The 14,467-nt window shown below is 34.8% G+C and overlaps 1 protein-coding gene across 1 annotated transcript in view; it reads left to right on the top strand.

Moving 5' to 3' along the window:
- The window catches only part of LOC125659895 (uncharacterized), a 45,664-nt gene extending 39,817 nt beyond the window's left edge, over positions 1–5,847 (top strand). Inside the window, exons 22-27 of the mRNA XM_048891690.2 lie at positions 14–136; positions 461–577; positions 944–1,060; positions 3,384–3,629; positions 4,090–4,335; positions 5,704–5,847. Of these exons, the coding sequence (XP_048747647.2) occupies positions 14–136; positions 461–577; positions 944–1,060; positions 3,384–3,629; positions 4,090–4,335; positions 5,704–5,717 (863 nt within the window). The 3' untranslated portion in view covers positions 5,718–5,847. The remainder of the gene's footprint in view (positions 1–13; positions 137–460; positions 578–943; positions 1,061–3,383; positions 3,630–4,089; positions 4,336–5,703) is intronic.
- The last annotated feature ends 8,620 nt before the right edge of the window (positions 5,848–14,467 follow it).

Raw genomic sequence — 14,467 nt, 5'->3', positions numbered from 1 at the left:
TGCATATTATCAGATGATGAACCTCGGGAATGTGCATTGCTAGCCCAAGGAATCGATTATTTTGGAAAGATCAACACTACGACTTCCGGTCGCTCCTGTCAGAGATGGGACCAACAGAATCCACATTCTCATTCCAGTAAGTACGGAGAGAGCTGGGAATTATAAGCACACTAAGGTTTTACACTGTAACTTAAACTAGCAGTCCAGAAATATTACATCCATCGTGACTTCCCAAAAGAAGAGTATTTTATTTTCATAGATAATGAGTAAGATGTATTGTGTGTTTATATTTTTGACTAATATACATTTGATATACATCTTTTATCAAGGAAGAGTCCTTTATAGTTATATGATTTCAATATTCCCTATGTAAAAATAACATTCAATATTTGATATGCCTAATTTACAAGTTTGTGCGGAATTCGTCCAAGAGCTCGTTCTATTACCTGTATGTTAACAGTGCCTCTAACCTCAGCACAAGAAAACTTCTGTAGAAACATGGGTGGTGAAAACCGCGCTTGGTGTTACACAACGGACCCCCAAAAACGATGGGAGCGCTGCAACATCCCGTCCTGTGGTAAGACAATCCGATTACACGTCTCAATATCCCACAACCCTCTTACACATCACAATGCCCCACAATCCTATTACGCAGCTCAATGCCCCATAATCCTGTTTCACATCTCAATGCCCCACAATCCTATTACATATCTCAATGCCCCACAATCCTATTACACATCTCAATGCCCCACAATCCTATTACACATCTCAATGCCCAACAATTCTATTACACATCTCAATACCCCACAATCCTATCACACATCTCAATGCCCAACGATCCTATTACACATCTCGATGCCCCACTAATACTCTATTTCAATTAATGAAGGATTAATTTTCTGCTGCATAGATGATATTCATGTGAATTTGTCTTTTTGATCAGACAACCTGCCTTGCTTTTCGAGCCCTTGTTTAAATGGAGGAACATGTACCAACCAAGGCAACTCTTTTACGTGTTCATGTTTCTCGGGATACCGTGGGGACAGATGTGAAGAAGAGGGTAAGAAGTTTTCATTAATAGATTATGTTTTGAGGAATATTACCCGTTTCCCTTTCTTCATATCATTATAGAATCGTGTGATTTGTACAATCGAGGAAAGCGAGCGTTTGCACGTAATCTTGTTCCTCATCCCTTCAATATTTTCAAGAAAGATTTGTTAATTCTAAATCATAAAAATCGACATGTTTGGAATTTCTCCTGCTTCAGTTAAGCAGGGGGCTATTACCGAAGGCAAGTCCAATTGGTTCATTTGCCTGTCTCTTAGTTTAAGGATTAAGCAATGAAGCAAAACTAACCGAATCTATGATTAAAGGATCACTCCTATTGTTTTTATTTAGGTCAAAAGGTACTGTTCACCAAATTCACCTATTATGAAGACGTCCCTATGGTGAAAGGTGACGTCAGACCCCGCTTCACAAATAACATCATTTCTAGGATTTGAATGGATATTCAAGTGCAAATTATCAATGTTTCTGAAAAATAGCATTGTGTATATTCAAAGAATTACAGAGTGGTCTTTGGAAAGGTCCTCCTAAAGGTCACCATGTACATTTCATTAAAGGACACATCGCATGTTTCTAAACTTTTTCATTTTTTCAGCAAAATTAATTCTTTTCATGCCCAAAACTACTTTAAATGGGTTTTAGTGAAATATTTTGCGTATTTTTCGAGTTTGAAAGCGATGAAATTCAAATGTTGCGATATGCACATTTACTTTCGCTATTTTACTCACCATCATGTGTGACGTCATATGCGTGTTTTGTGCCATGTAAGGGTGTACTAGTTGGCGGTAGAAAGGATTTAGACTGAGTATTTTTCAATTTTTTGAAGGAAGGTATGAGAAAAAAGGCGTGGATAATTTTTTTTGTTGGAGCAAGAACTTGACCTTTTAAAAAACCACCCAGTCACCTTTTCAAAAACCACTTGGGCAGAGACCAAGATAAACTGCGAGAAAATGGATATGTCGAAGCTATAAGCACTGGTAGGCCTACAGCATACATTCTGTTTTGGTCTTCAAATTCAATACACACCCGGATCAACTGACCTTCACCTTGTAACATCATATACATAATGTATATGTACAATGTAACTTGTTGTCCCAGATTCTACCAACTGGTATATTTAAAAAAATATTAAAGATACAAAATAATTGAGCTTTTAATTATGAATAATAGAATATTGTATTTCCTAACTTTAGATTGAATTATAAAATTATTTTTCATTGAACTCGTAGCATCTTGAGTGCATCTTAAAGATGCCCGCGTGTAAAAGGGAAGACAACAGACTGTGATCAATCTCATAATTTCTATAAAGAATACAGATAAAGAGTAAGGTACGCACAGATCACCGGACACACCAGGATCAGGTTCCCAAGAGGAGTAAACATCCCCTATTGAATGGTCACACCTACCGTAAGCCCTATATCGAGATCAGGTCAATGGAGTAATCAGTAGACAAAATTAGTATATAAAGAACATTGGTATGAAACACATCAGACAGTATTTGACCCAGTGATAGCTTGTATATGCAAATTAGATCGACAGGTTGAGCTTACTCTCCTTAAGCACCTGATCTCAGCCCTGGTATGTCCAGGGGACTGTGTTTGCCTAACGCCATTTTTGTTTCCATGTGAGAGTTATGAGATTGATCACTGTTCGTTATCTTCACTTTTCATCATTATAACGACCAAACATTTTGCAAGGTGCTGGCTTTAAACGAGAATTTTGAAAAACCTTATAACATCACCTTATTTGTCAGTAGGCTTCCCCGATTAAAAAAAACCTGAGGACACACAGAAAATATATCCGAGTATCAAATCAGTTGAGAGACACAAAACACCGCATGCAGATGATAATGGAAAATTGCTACACAAATATGGGTGGACGAAGGGGAAGATAAAGTCACTATGTCATAAAATGAAGTTGTATGTTTGCTGTTAACATCTATGTTCAATAGAAGTAGAGATTGATGTGGTCATTTCACGAGAACACCGAACTGCCTATGAAAACAAAGAAACGCAAAAAAGCGTATACATGTAATATGACCACAAAAATTCAAGGCCATAAAAACCGAGGCCCTGTGTCACAGCAGAAGTTGCATAATAAAGAACCCTCCCTGCTTAAAGGCCGAAAACGCCGAACATAGGCCTAAACTTTACAGCCCTTCACCGGCAATTGTGGCGTCTTCATATGAGTGAAAGATTCTTGAGTGGAAAGTTCAACAATATACCATCAATCAATAAGGTTTTTGAAGGGAATAATTTTTTACACGAGCTCTATATGGACCGACGTTAAGATATACTTCTGTCTTGTTTTATTTGTAGTTCCAATAAAATCAGAGAACTGTAAACGTTCCGCATACGGTTGGGAATACAAGGGAACTATAGCTTTGACAGTTAGTAATCGCACCTGTCAACGTTGGAATGAGACAACTCCCCACAGTCACACGTTTACTACATCCATGGCTGGTCACGAGAACTACTGCAGAAATCCAGATAAAGAATCAGGCCCGTGGTGCTACACCACTGACCCAGGGAAGCGATTTGAGCTATGTGATATACCAATGTGTGGTGGGTATTGTTTGAAACCAAGAGTCTATTAATCTCAATTATTAGTTTCCATTTATCATTTTGATTATCTTCGGAATTGAATATTGTTTATATTCAGCAGGGGCATCAACTTTCATGGTTCTATGTTTTCTGTAAAATATTTCTGAGACATGTACATACGCTCAGTGCCAGGCCACAGTTTCTCATTTACTTCCACCTGTAGTGATCTAATACATGAAATGTATGTGAATCATCTCTCATATACTTTGCCTAAATCTAATTTGCTTCCATGAATCACACAAGTACTTTGATCAAAATTATACTACAGAAAAAGAATACCCATTGTCTCTCAATTGCTACAATCAGTAATTGATTTGAAAATAGTCTGCCCAACGTGTAGATAGACCGATTTATGTATATATGATATTCCATCTGATCTGCTTTGATACATGCATATAAACCCTTTCTTTTCCTATTGCAGATACACCACCAAGCGAGTGTTTGAATGTCGCCCGAGGGGCAGATTATTTTGGTCACGCCAATAAGACCATAAATGGATACACGTGCATGCGCTGGGATTCCCAATCACCACAGAAGCACTCTTACGGATACATCGGGGAGCAAGAAAATTACTGTCGAAATCCATATGGAGGGGAACCGAAGGGGCCCTGGTGCTACACCACAGACCCCAAAAAGAGATGGGAATACTGCACCATTCCTTTGTGTGGTACGTAAAGGTGTATATTTCCCACATAGGTATATAGTAGTATTGCTGAGATTCATTTTGTGTTACATTATGTAAGTTACAAGTAAACTTAATTTGTGTTACATGGTGTAAGATGCAAGTAAATTTAATTTGCGCTGCATGGTGTAAGTTACAAGTAGATTTGATTTCTGTTGCATGGTGTAAGTTACAAGTAGATTTAATTTGTGTTACATGGTGTGAATTTCAAGTAGATTTAATTTGTGTTGCATGGTGTAAGTTACAAGTAGATTTAATTTGTGTTGCATGGTGTAAGTTACAAGTAGATTTAATTTGTGTTGCATGGTGTAAGTTACAAGTAGATTTAATCTGTGTTGCATGGTGTAAGTTACAAGTAAATTTGATTTGTATTACATGGTGTGAATTTCAAGTAGATTTAATTTGTGTTGCATGGTGTAAGTTACAAGTAGATTTAATCTGTGTTGCATGGTGTAAGTTACAAGTAGATTTAATCTGTGTTGCATGGTGTAAGTTACAAGTAGATTTAATTTGTGTTGCATGGTGTAAGTTACAAGTAAATTTAATCTGTGTTGCATGGTGTAAGTTACAAGTAGATTTAATTTGTGTTGCATGGTGTAAGTTACAAGTAGATTTAATTTGTGTTGCATGGTGTAAGTTACAAGTAAATTTGATTTGTGTTGCATGGTGTAAGTTACAAGTAAATTTGATTTGTTTTGCATGGTGTAAGTTACAAGTAAATTTGATTTGTTTTGCATGGGGTAAGTTACAAGTAAATTTGATTTGTTTTGCATGGTGTAAGTTACAAGTAAATTTGATTTGTTTTGCATGGTGTAAGTTACAAGTAAATTTGATATGTTTTGCATGGTGTAAGTTACAAGTAAATTTGATTTGTGTTGCATGGTGTAAGTTACAAGTAAATTTAATTTGTGTTGCATGGTGTAAGTTACAAGTAGATTTAATTTGTGTTGCATGGTGTAAGTTACAAGTAAATTTGATTTGTTTTGCATGGTGTAAGTTACAAGTAAATTTGATTTGTGTTGCGTGGTGTAAGTTACAAGTAAATTTAATTTGTGTTGCATGGTGTAAGTTACAAGTAAATTTGATTTGTTTTGCATGGTGTAAGTTACAAGTAAATTTGATTTGTTTTGCATGGTGTAAGTTACAAGTAGGTCATGTAGCATGCCGTTGTTGAAGAAAACATTCTATTGTTGCTTTATGAAATGCATTTTGTGAAATCATCCACTTTGCATTCTGGAAATTTTCCATACAAAAGTTAAGTTTCTAAACGAATAAGCAGAGCATTAGTAATTCCACTATCTTGTTTGTTTTTTTGTTGTTTTTTTTTAGAATTTACGATTACTTTAATTTCAGGCTGGAAAGTTTGAGCTGGACGACTTCGTGTTTCGGCGGAATCGATACACCCTTGCCGATATTTTCTTGAGAAAAAGTTATTTTTCTAATTGAGTCGTATGTATGTTGTCTATTTTGCTTATATAAAGCATCATCACAAATCCATCCTTCTGTTACTTCTAATTCAATTCGGGTTAGGGTGAAGGGTTAGGGCTAACTAACTAACCCTAACTCCCAATTTATTTTACAAGACATAAAACAAAAATGATCAGAATGTAAATCTTTCCCCAGAAATCAAATACAGCGATTCTTTTGTATTTTTTAACAGCAGTCTTTCCCAAAGTCATCCTTTTTCATCGCCCACACACGTGCTTCCGTCGAGTGAGGCAGAATGAATGATTATCGTCCTTTGAATAAAACTGAGCACGGCAAGGATACTTCCACTTGACTGTGTTTGGCAGATAATTTAGTTTTAATGTTTTTTATATAAAGAATTGATTTGCATTTGAACTAGATTATCAAATGGAAAATATGCAGTTAATTATAATATGTTTACGGTGTGACCGTTGAGATGAGCGAAGACCCATAACATTTTGCAGTATGACTTTAGGCATTTAAGACAAGAATAAAAGTATGGCGTGAGGTGGATTCGAGCCATAGCAGAAAATAACCACAGCGTATAATGCCAGCGATGCTCCCGACAGCTACTCCAAGCACAAGAATTGCACGTGTAAATATAAAGCAGGTTTTCAAAAACAGCTCCCCTAAACTTTTGTCGGTTTTTCGTGAATTTATAATCCAAACAGAGGTGCCACTAAAATACAACTGTAAACTGTTAAGACAGTAAACCATCACAACACACACACACACACACCCAAATCATAGCAACAGATGTGAGTTGAATTACTTCAAAGCCAAACTTCAAGTCAAAATCGGTGATTGAATGGATAAAATACTGTTTAGGCCAACTTTAAAGGGGCTGTTTCACGAATTTTGATAAAAAATATTTTGCATTTTTGATGTTAAACATTAAAAATTTATATAACTCATTTAATTTTGACAGCCACAATTTTGACCTGAATGCAAGACAAAAAGCAATATTTTAGCCTTAAAGGAGGGAGGGGGGGGGGGGGGGGGGGTATTGCTTTTGTCCTGTCTGTCATAATGTCATTCTGTCTGTAACTTTAACCTTGCTAATAACTTTTGAGCAGTAAGTGCTAGAGCTTTGATATTTCACACGAGTATTCCTTGTGACAAGAGCTTTCCGTGGGTACCAACATTTTTTACTCTGTGACCTTGGAGATTGACCTACTATTTGAAAACTTTAACCTTGCTAAAAACTTTTGAACAGTGAGTGCTAGAGCTTTGATATTTCACATGAGTATTCCTTGTGACAAGACCTTTCCGTGGGTACTAAACCTTTTGACCTTGGCATTTGACCTACTTTAAAAAAATTGGCATTGGTCATAACTTTTAAATGGTAAATATCAGAGCTTTCATATTGCACATGACCATTTCTTGTGACAAGATCTTTCTACTGGTACTTGTGACCTTGGCCATCTTTGGAATTGGCCATTATCGGGGGCAAACCAGTGAAATATTAATTTCGTAATTTTAAGCAATGGTTATGAAGAAATATTACATGTAGTCGTAAAAGGTAACCGATTACATCAAGCACTAGCTGCAAGAACCGACTTGTTTTGAGGCGTTGTCACGGGTAATTAATTTCTGTAGATGATATTTGATTTATTCTGTTAAGGAGACACTTCAGTTACAAAATTATCAAAAACTGTCACCATTATATTCTCTCGTTTTCAAATTATTTCTTTTATCATTATCATTATTATTTTATTCATTTATAAAGCGCAAAATTACGTATAGTTTCTATGTGCTGTACAATATTTGTGCAAATAATCAATGATAATATACTAATAAAAGACCTGCAAGAGCTATAAAGGAAATAATTAAACAATAGAAAGACTTTAAATAAAACATGGTTGTAAGATGACAGGGTAGTTAACTTTGGCTAAACAAAATACAACTGGCACATAGGTAATTGCACTCATATACCGGATCAATGTTCAGTTTGCAAGATATTACACATGGAGTCCTTGATATTGCACTGAATTTTACATTCACAGAGCATATTCACGCTTGAACAAGTGTGATTTAGGTTCTTGCGGAATGCTCCATGTGCTTCAAGCCCTCAAAGTTCCAATGGCAGTTTCTTCCACAGTTGTGCACTTAATGTTTTTATCAGGCCTGAGGGTGAACACTTGGAAGTTTTGTTTTAAAGTCTATACCTTTTCATATGTCCGTCAGAAAAATAACTACGGAAACTTAATATAACAGTGTGACTTTCTCCGGAAAATTGTTCTCACCAATAGGTGTTTTCTTTGGTTAAACGGAATTGATTCCTTTTAGAAAAATGTCCAAGAATTGAATAAAACGGATAGGGCCCCATATTAGCTAACTGACATGTTCTAAACATATAATTTAATATCACACCAATCGATAACATAGCAGGGTTAAGGTGTCCCGAGTAAAGAAAAAACAAACATAAACTTCAGTGCACTTCACACTATATGACGTCACAATATAAAAGTAAGTCACGACGTGCAGGTCTATAATTTTATCATATTTTCTTATTTACAACCGTTATCTAGCATTCAAGCTGTATATGTTTAAATCTGTTTGTCAGATAATTTTTTTTTAGTTTTCTTTGATAATATATAAGTCTCATGTTTTCATATACTAGATAAAACCCCGTGCAAGCGCGAGAAATCACAATAAATAATATTAAAGATTGCATCTTTTTTAATATATGTTCGAATTGTTGCGCCCATGAATTGAATATTCGATGTCTTTAATTTAAATGAATTTAAGAACATTTTTTTAAAATAATTGCTTGCATTAGTTATGTTATATTTATTGACATCATATACAGTAAATGAAACATGGAAAGAAACAAACCAATGGCCAAAAAGAAATATTTCTCACGTAGGAAAAATTACAATAGTGAAAAGTTTGTTTCTATCAAAATTTACGTATTTCTTCATTTCGCTTCCCAAACCAAGGTTACAGTGGATATGTATTTATACTCCAACTGTCCTTTCAAAAGACGAAATTCTTCAAAACCATGCTTCAGCTTTAGACACATTTAATATCCCAGTCAATGGGTCGGATGAATATGAGTTACCGTACCTACATGTATATTGGATTCCTAAACTTCATAAAAACCCTTACAAAGATACATTTCTGGATCCAGTAAATGTTCTACCAAACCCCTATCTTTGCTTCTTACGAAAATATTAACAGCTGTGAAGGAGAAACTTCAAACGTACTGTGCGACTACATATGCCAAAAGTGGTGTAAATCAAATGTGGATTCTAATAAATTCTAAAGAACTTTTAGTAAACTTGAAATCGCAAAACTTTTCTCAAATCAACAACATCAAAACGTATTATTTTTCAACACTTTACACGACCATTCCTCACGATAATTAAAGACTGGACCTTTTTTTTTTTTTTTTTTTTTTTTTTTTTTTTTTTATTTTTTTTTTTACATCATATACTTTGTTAAACGCCACTCTGATTCCACGCACAAATACTCTAAGTTGAAATAAAAATTATGCTCGAGTTCCTCATTGGTCTTTGGTGAGCAGGTCTTCCAACAGTCTGTTGGAATCCCCAAAGCACGAATTGTGCTCCTATGTTAGCTGATCTGTTTTTATATTCCCAGGCCTCTGCTGGTGGACTGTTAGTCCCCGAGGGTCTCTACAGCCCAGTTGCTAAATACTTCGTTACTAGCTTGAAAATACGGATGTATATTTCATTGCTGTCATAAAATTTAGAAATTCATTTCAAAATTAAGGATTATCTGCCTCATGCATAGCTCTTATCCTTGGAGGAATTTGGCTCCACTTTTTTGGCACGCTGTTTTTGGCTATATTTAGCTCTAAAACTTCATAGTTATCTTGGATTTCAAACATTTCGGTTGAGCATCACTGAAGAGACATTATTTGTCGAAATGCGCATCTGGTGCATCAAAATTGGTACCGCATAAGTTTTACATGAAACAGAATTTGTTTAAAAATTTCTACATGAGAAGAAAAAAATATCTTGCTGTGGCCTTCAGTTCCACATTTAAATATATCGACGACGTATTATCTATTAACAATAATGATTTTCATTCGATATACATGTATCCCTGTGAACTCGAAATAAAAGGCACCACAGAGTCTTCCACTTCTTTTTCATACTTAGATATTTTACTGAAAGTAGATGTTAACGGCAAACTAAAAACTCAACTTTATGACAAACTGGATGATTTCAGCTTCTCCATCGTCAATTTTCCATATTTTTGTAGCAATATTCAATTATTACCTGCATATGGCGTTTATATCTCTCAACTGATTCGATACGCAAGAGCTTGTTCTGCGTATTGTCAGTTTTTAAATCGAAACAGGCTACTAACAAATTAGTTGATGCAGTTGTTCCAACCGTCTAGTTTAAAGTCAGCATTTCGCAAATTGTATGGTCGTTATAACGATCTAGTTTGCCAAAACATCCTACCATTGGGTCATTGTTGTCTGACGTGTTTCATGCCGATTGTTAGGCCGTTTTTGGCATACTGATTTTGACCACGGATTACTCCGTTTACCTTATCAAGATATAGGGCTCACGGCGGGTGTGACCGGTCGACAGGGGACACTTACTCCTCCTAGGAACCTGATCCCACATCTGGTGTGTCCAGGAGTTCGTGTTTACCCAACTATCTATTTTGTATTGCTTATAAGAGTTATGAGATTGATCACTGTTTGTTATCTTCACCTTTCATACAGCACATAAAAACTCTTTACAAATTTATATGGGCGAAGAAAATGGTGGAAATTTCTAGAACAAAAACTAGAATTAGATTTTGAAAATGGTGTGTGTAGAATGACCAATATAGAAACATTTATCAAGTCTCTCAAGATAACTTGGTTTAGGAGACTCTTTACAACTAATTCTAGCTTTATAAACATATTTTCTTAAATTACTGTTTGTAACATTACAAAATTATTCCATTTTGGACCCGTTTACTGTAAACAAAAAAGCAAAGTCTATTCGAAACTCTTTTTGGAAAGAAACCCCATTTTACTTTACAGAATGTTTGGAAAGTTTTGAGATGAAAGATTTTCATATTTTGTTTGAACCCCTATGTTATATTGATAAAATAAAGATTCAAAACAAATACATATGTTGCAAGCCATTATATGACAAATGGTTTCATATATTACACGATTTGTTCGATACATAAGGCAGCTTTATCAGCTACCAGGGTATCACAAATGATTACTCAATTCACATTCCATTTACTACATATGAGGGATTGAAACAAGCTATTGTGCACTCATTGCCAAATATCAAACAGTTTATATACGATACAACTTTTCAACCATATCAACCAGAATTTATTAAAATTCTGTGCAAATACAAAAAATGATCTAGGAATATTAATGAATATTTAATATCAAAATCACACCATCGACCTATTTGCGAAAACAAACGGGTTAATGATTTAATTTTGCAAGTAGATTTAAATTCGAAACATGTATATGAAAGGTGAAGATAACGAGCAGTGATCAATCTCATAACTCCTATAAGCAATACAAAATAGATAGTTGGGCAAACACGGACCTCTGGACACACCAGAGGTGGGATCAGGTTCCTAGGAGGATTAAGCATCGCCTGTCGACCGGTCACACCCGCAGTGAGCCCTATATCCTGACAACTTAAACGGAGTTATCCGTAGTCAAAATCAGTGTGCCAAGAATGGCCTAACAATCGGTATGAAACACGTCAGACAACATTTGACCCAATGATATGTCGTATTGACGAACTAGATCGTTATAACGACCATAGAATTTGCGAAATGCTATGCACCTGATGTCACCTCTGGTGTGTCCTATTTGCCCAAGTATCCATTTTATATTTCTTATGGGATTTATGAGATTGATCACTATTCGTTATCTTCACCTTTCATAATCCTCTTAGTAAAGAGATACACATTCCAACATTCAAGAAAGAATATCAATATTGTTTTTGATGATGTTTTGAAATGTTTATATAAATACTACATTTTAGAGGAATAATTTACAGCTCAAATATTTTACAAAGAAATGATCTAGATGGAAATGTCTTTTCAATTAATGATAACAATATTTCTTTATTTCACAACAAGTACTAGAATATACATGTAATTTTTTTTTATATAGCTTTCTTTAATCTGTTTGAGAGTGTGAGTAAAAGGTGTATACATCTATGTATTGTGTTGAAAATGATGAAAACAATAAAAAAAAAACTTGATTATTAGGAAGTCACTTGAAGCTCCAAATTAAATGTTTCTGATATGAAATAAATGATCTCTTTCCGTATTGAAAATTAGATAATGATTTTACAAATACAGTTGTAATCCGTCATGCTGAATAGTTGACCAAAGACAAAATGAACGGTCATTCATAATTTCAAAAATTAGAAACTCAGTATTGCGAATGTGTTTATGATGGTAGTTTTTGTCCAGTGCAACAAATTAAGGGCAAAATTATATCTTCTCCTCAAACAAAATGATCGAAAACATAATGCACTATATGAGTGACAAACAAATATTGTAAACAGTGGCCTGATTTCTTGGGCTTTGTCAGGTAGTGTTCAATCCAATATCGGTGAATTAATTGAACTTTGAAGTTTTAAAGCGCAAACTTCGCAGCGGAGTCTCGGACCATTTGATATCTGACCTTTTGGACAGTTTTCAATTTATCACTTACTTTCAAGATCTGTGTCATCACAAAACATGTTCAACCAAAATGAAAAACTCGAGATCTTGTGTTTATATATGTGTTTCAACACATCAGTAACTGTTAATATATACAATATATATATATATATATATATATATATATATATATATATATATATATATATATATATATATACAAAGCACTAAAATGACCAACGACACGAACAACGAGATTGTCAAATTTTCGGGACGGCCCGTCCCTTCTTCAGGACAAACGAAAAGAATTACATAATGTGGTCAATATCAACACAGCATAATAACGAAAACTACATATAAATACATCTAGCACTACAACTACACTAATCTACAAACGTATTTGCAACGCAGACTACATGTTTTTGGTCTTTAAGCTTGCCAATCAACGTTAAAAGTGAGCGAATTAGGACATGCCTTATTCGTCCAAAGAGCTGATCCAAAATTATATATTATAGATATATATTAATAGCTGTAGTTGTATATATATTTACAAGTGAAAACACACTGCTACATTAATATTCTACATCTGCACCCAAGTCACTATGTACAAACTGATGACCGAAGTATATATTACGGTAATCAAAAATGGAAGCTGACTTCATCGGTTTGAATTTTATAATTACGATTTCAAACGACTGAGTATTGATTTGCATCATTTTACAATAATTATCATTATCCAATTGAGTATTCTTAATGGTTAATTCTTAACGACCTCCAAGTCATGTAGTCTGATGACCGTAACAAACACGGTTTATCGTTTTAATGAAGACCGTAAATTATGAATTTGATGATTACCGTATACTATATACATATGTGATCGTCGGATACCCACGGGTGATCTCGTTTTTTACTCATATCCGTGGGCAAACTCGCCGAAATATGGTCGTAAAATATGATTATAGATAACCAATCAGAAAGTTGGAACTCTTCAATGTTGAAAATATGTTTATTAGTTTGCTATTTATGCTAAATATCTTGACGCCCGTTAAAATGTGTTTTAAAACGATGAAAGACAAGTCGTACAGGTCACTTGCATCAAATACCATCAAAAATTATATGGGAGTACCTTTCTCAAACTGCAAAATGCACCGCTGAGTGGATTTATTTGCAATCGGTGTGTTAACTACGGAAAAGTTTTTGTCATTGCCGAACATACATACATAACATAAACTTTGATTTGTTGATTTGCCATCGCGACTCTGTGCAGCAGCCAATCAAATGACCCGCGCATATTAATTACATACGATGATTTTTCGTCGAGTCTGCCTACGGGTGATGAGTAAACGACGAGATCACCCGTGGGTATCCGACGATGACTATATATACAATTTACTTTTTGTGTAATAAAATCAATTTAAATGCATTTTGAACAAGCCAAATTATCCTTGGTTTTGCACAATGACAACCCCGCGAAGTAAAACAGAAACGGCACCTTTTTCGTACGAATTATTATGAGGGCTACTTTCTCTTCTTGAATCCTAAATCAAAATCGGAATATATAGTCATTGAAATATTTGTTACGGTCATCATACTACAAGACTTGGAGGTCGTTTTATCGATAAATTATTGATGGAAATAAATTCTAAAAGGCATGTAGAATGAAGGGGGACACCGAATACTTTTTTGACAATTGTCATTTTCTGTTATTCTCATATACAAATAAAGATATATTGGGTGAATGCCCCTTATTATCGATAGTAGTTGTGAATGAGAAGTATGTGAGATTGAAAGTTATGAATGAAACCCAAATACACGTAGTAAAGAATGAGAGCCTGTCCCCTTTCCATTATTGAAGAAAGCAAAGCCTGGGGGTGACGCATTATAGCTTTTAGCTGATGAAGACCATACCCACCCACACACATGCCTAAGAATTCTGAATATCGCGCAAAGTATCAAAAACCTTTTTTTTTCTTTTTTAATTTTTGCTTGTCAATTTTTTTAGACAACTTAAACTTCCACTCTGTTTTGT

This window comes from Ostrea edulis, chromosome 9 (assembly GCF_947568905.1).
Source record: "Ostrea edulis chromosome 9, xbOstEdul1.1, whole genome shotgun sequence".
NCBI classification, from domain to species: domain Eukaryota; kingdom Metazoa; phylum Mollusca; class Bivalvia; order Ostreida; family Ostreidae; genus Ostrea; species Ostrea edulis.
Note: the sequence above shows the minus strand (reverse complement) of the source record. Positions and strands in the feature narration are given on the sequence as shown.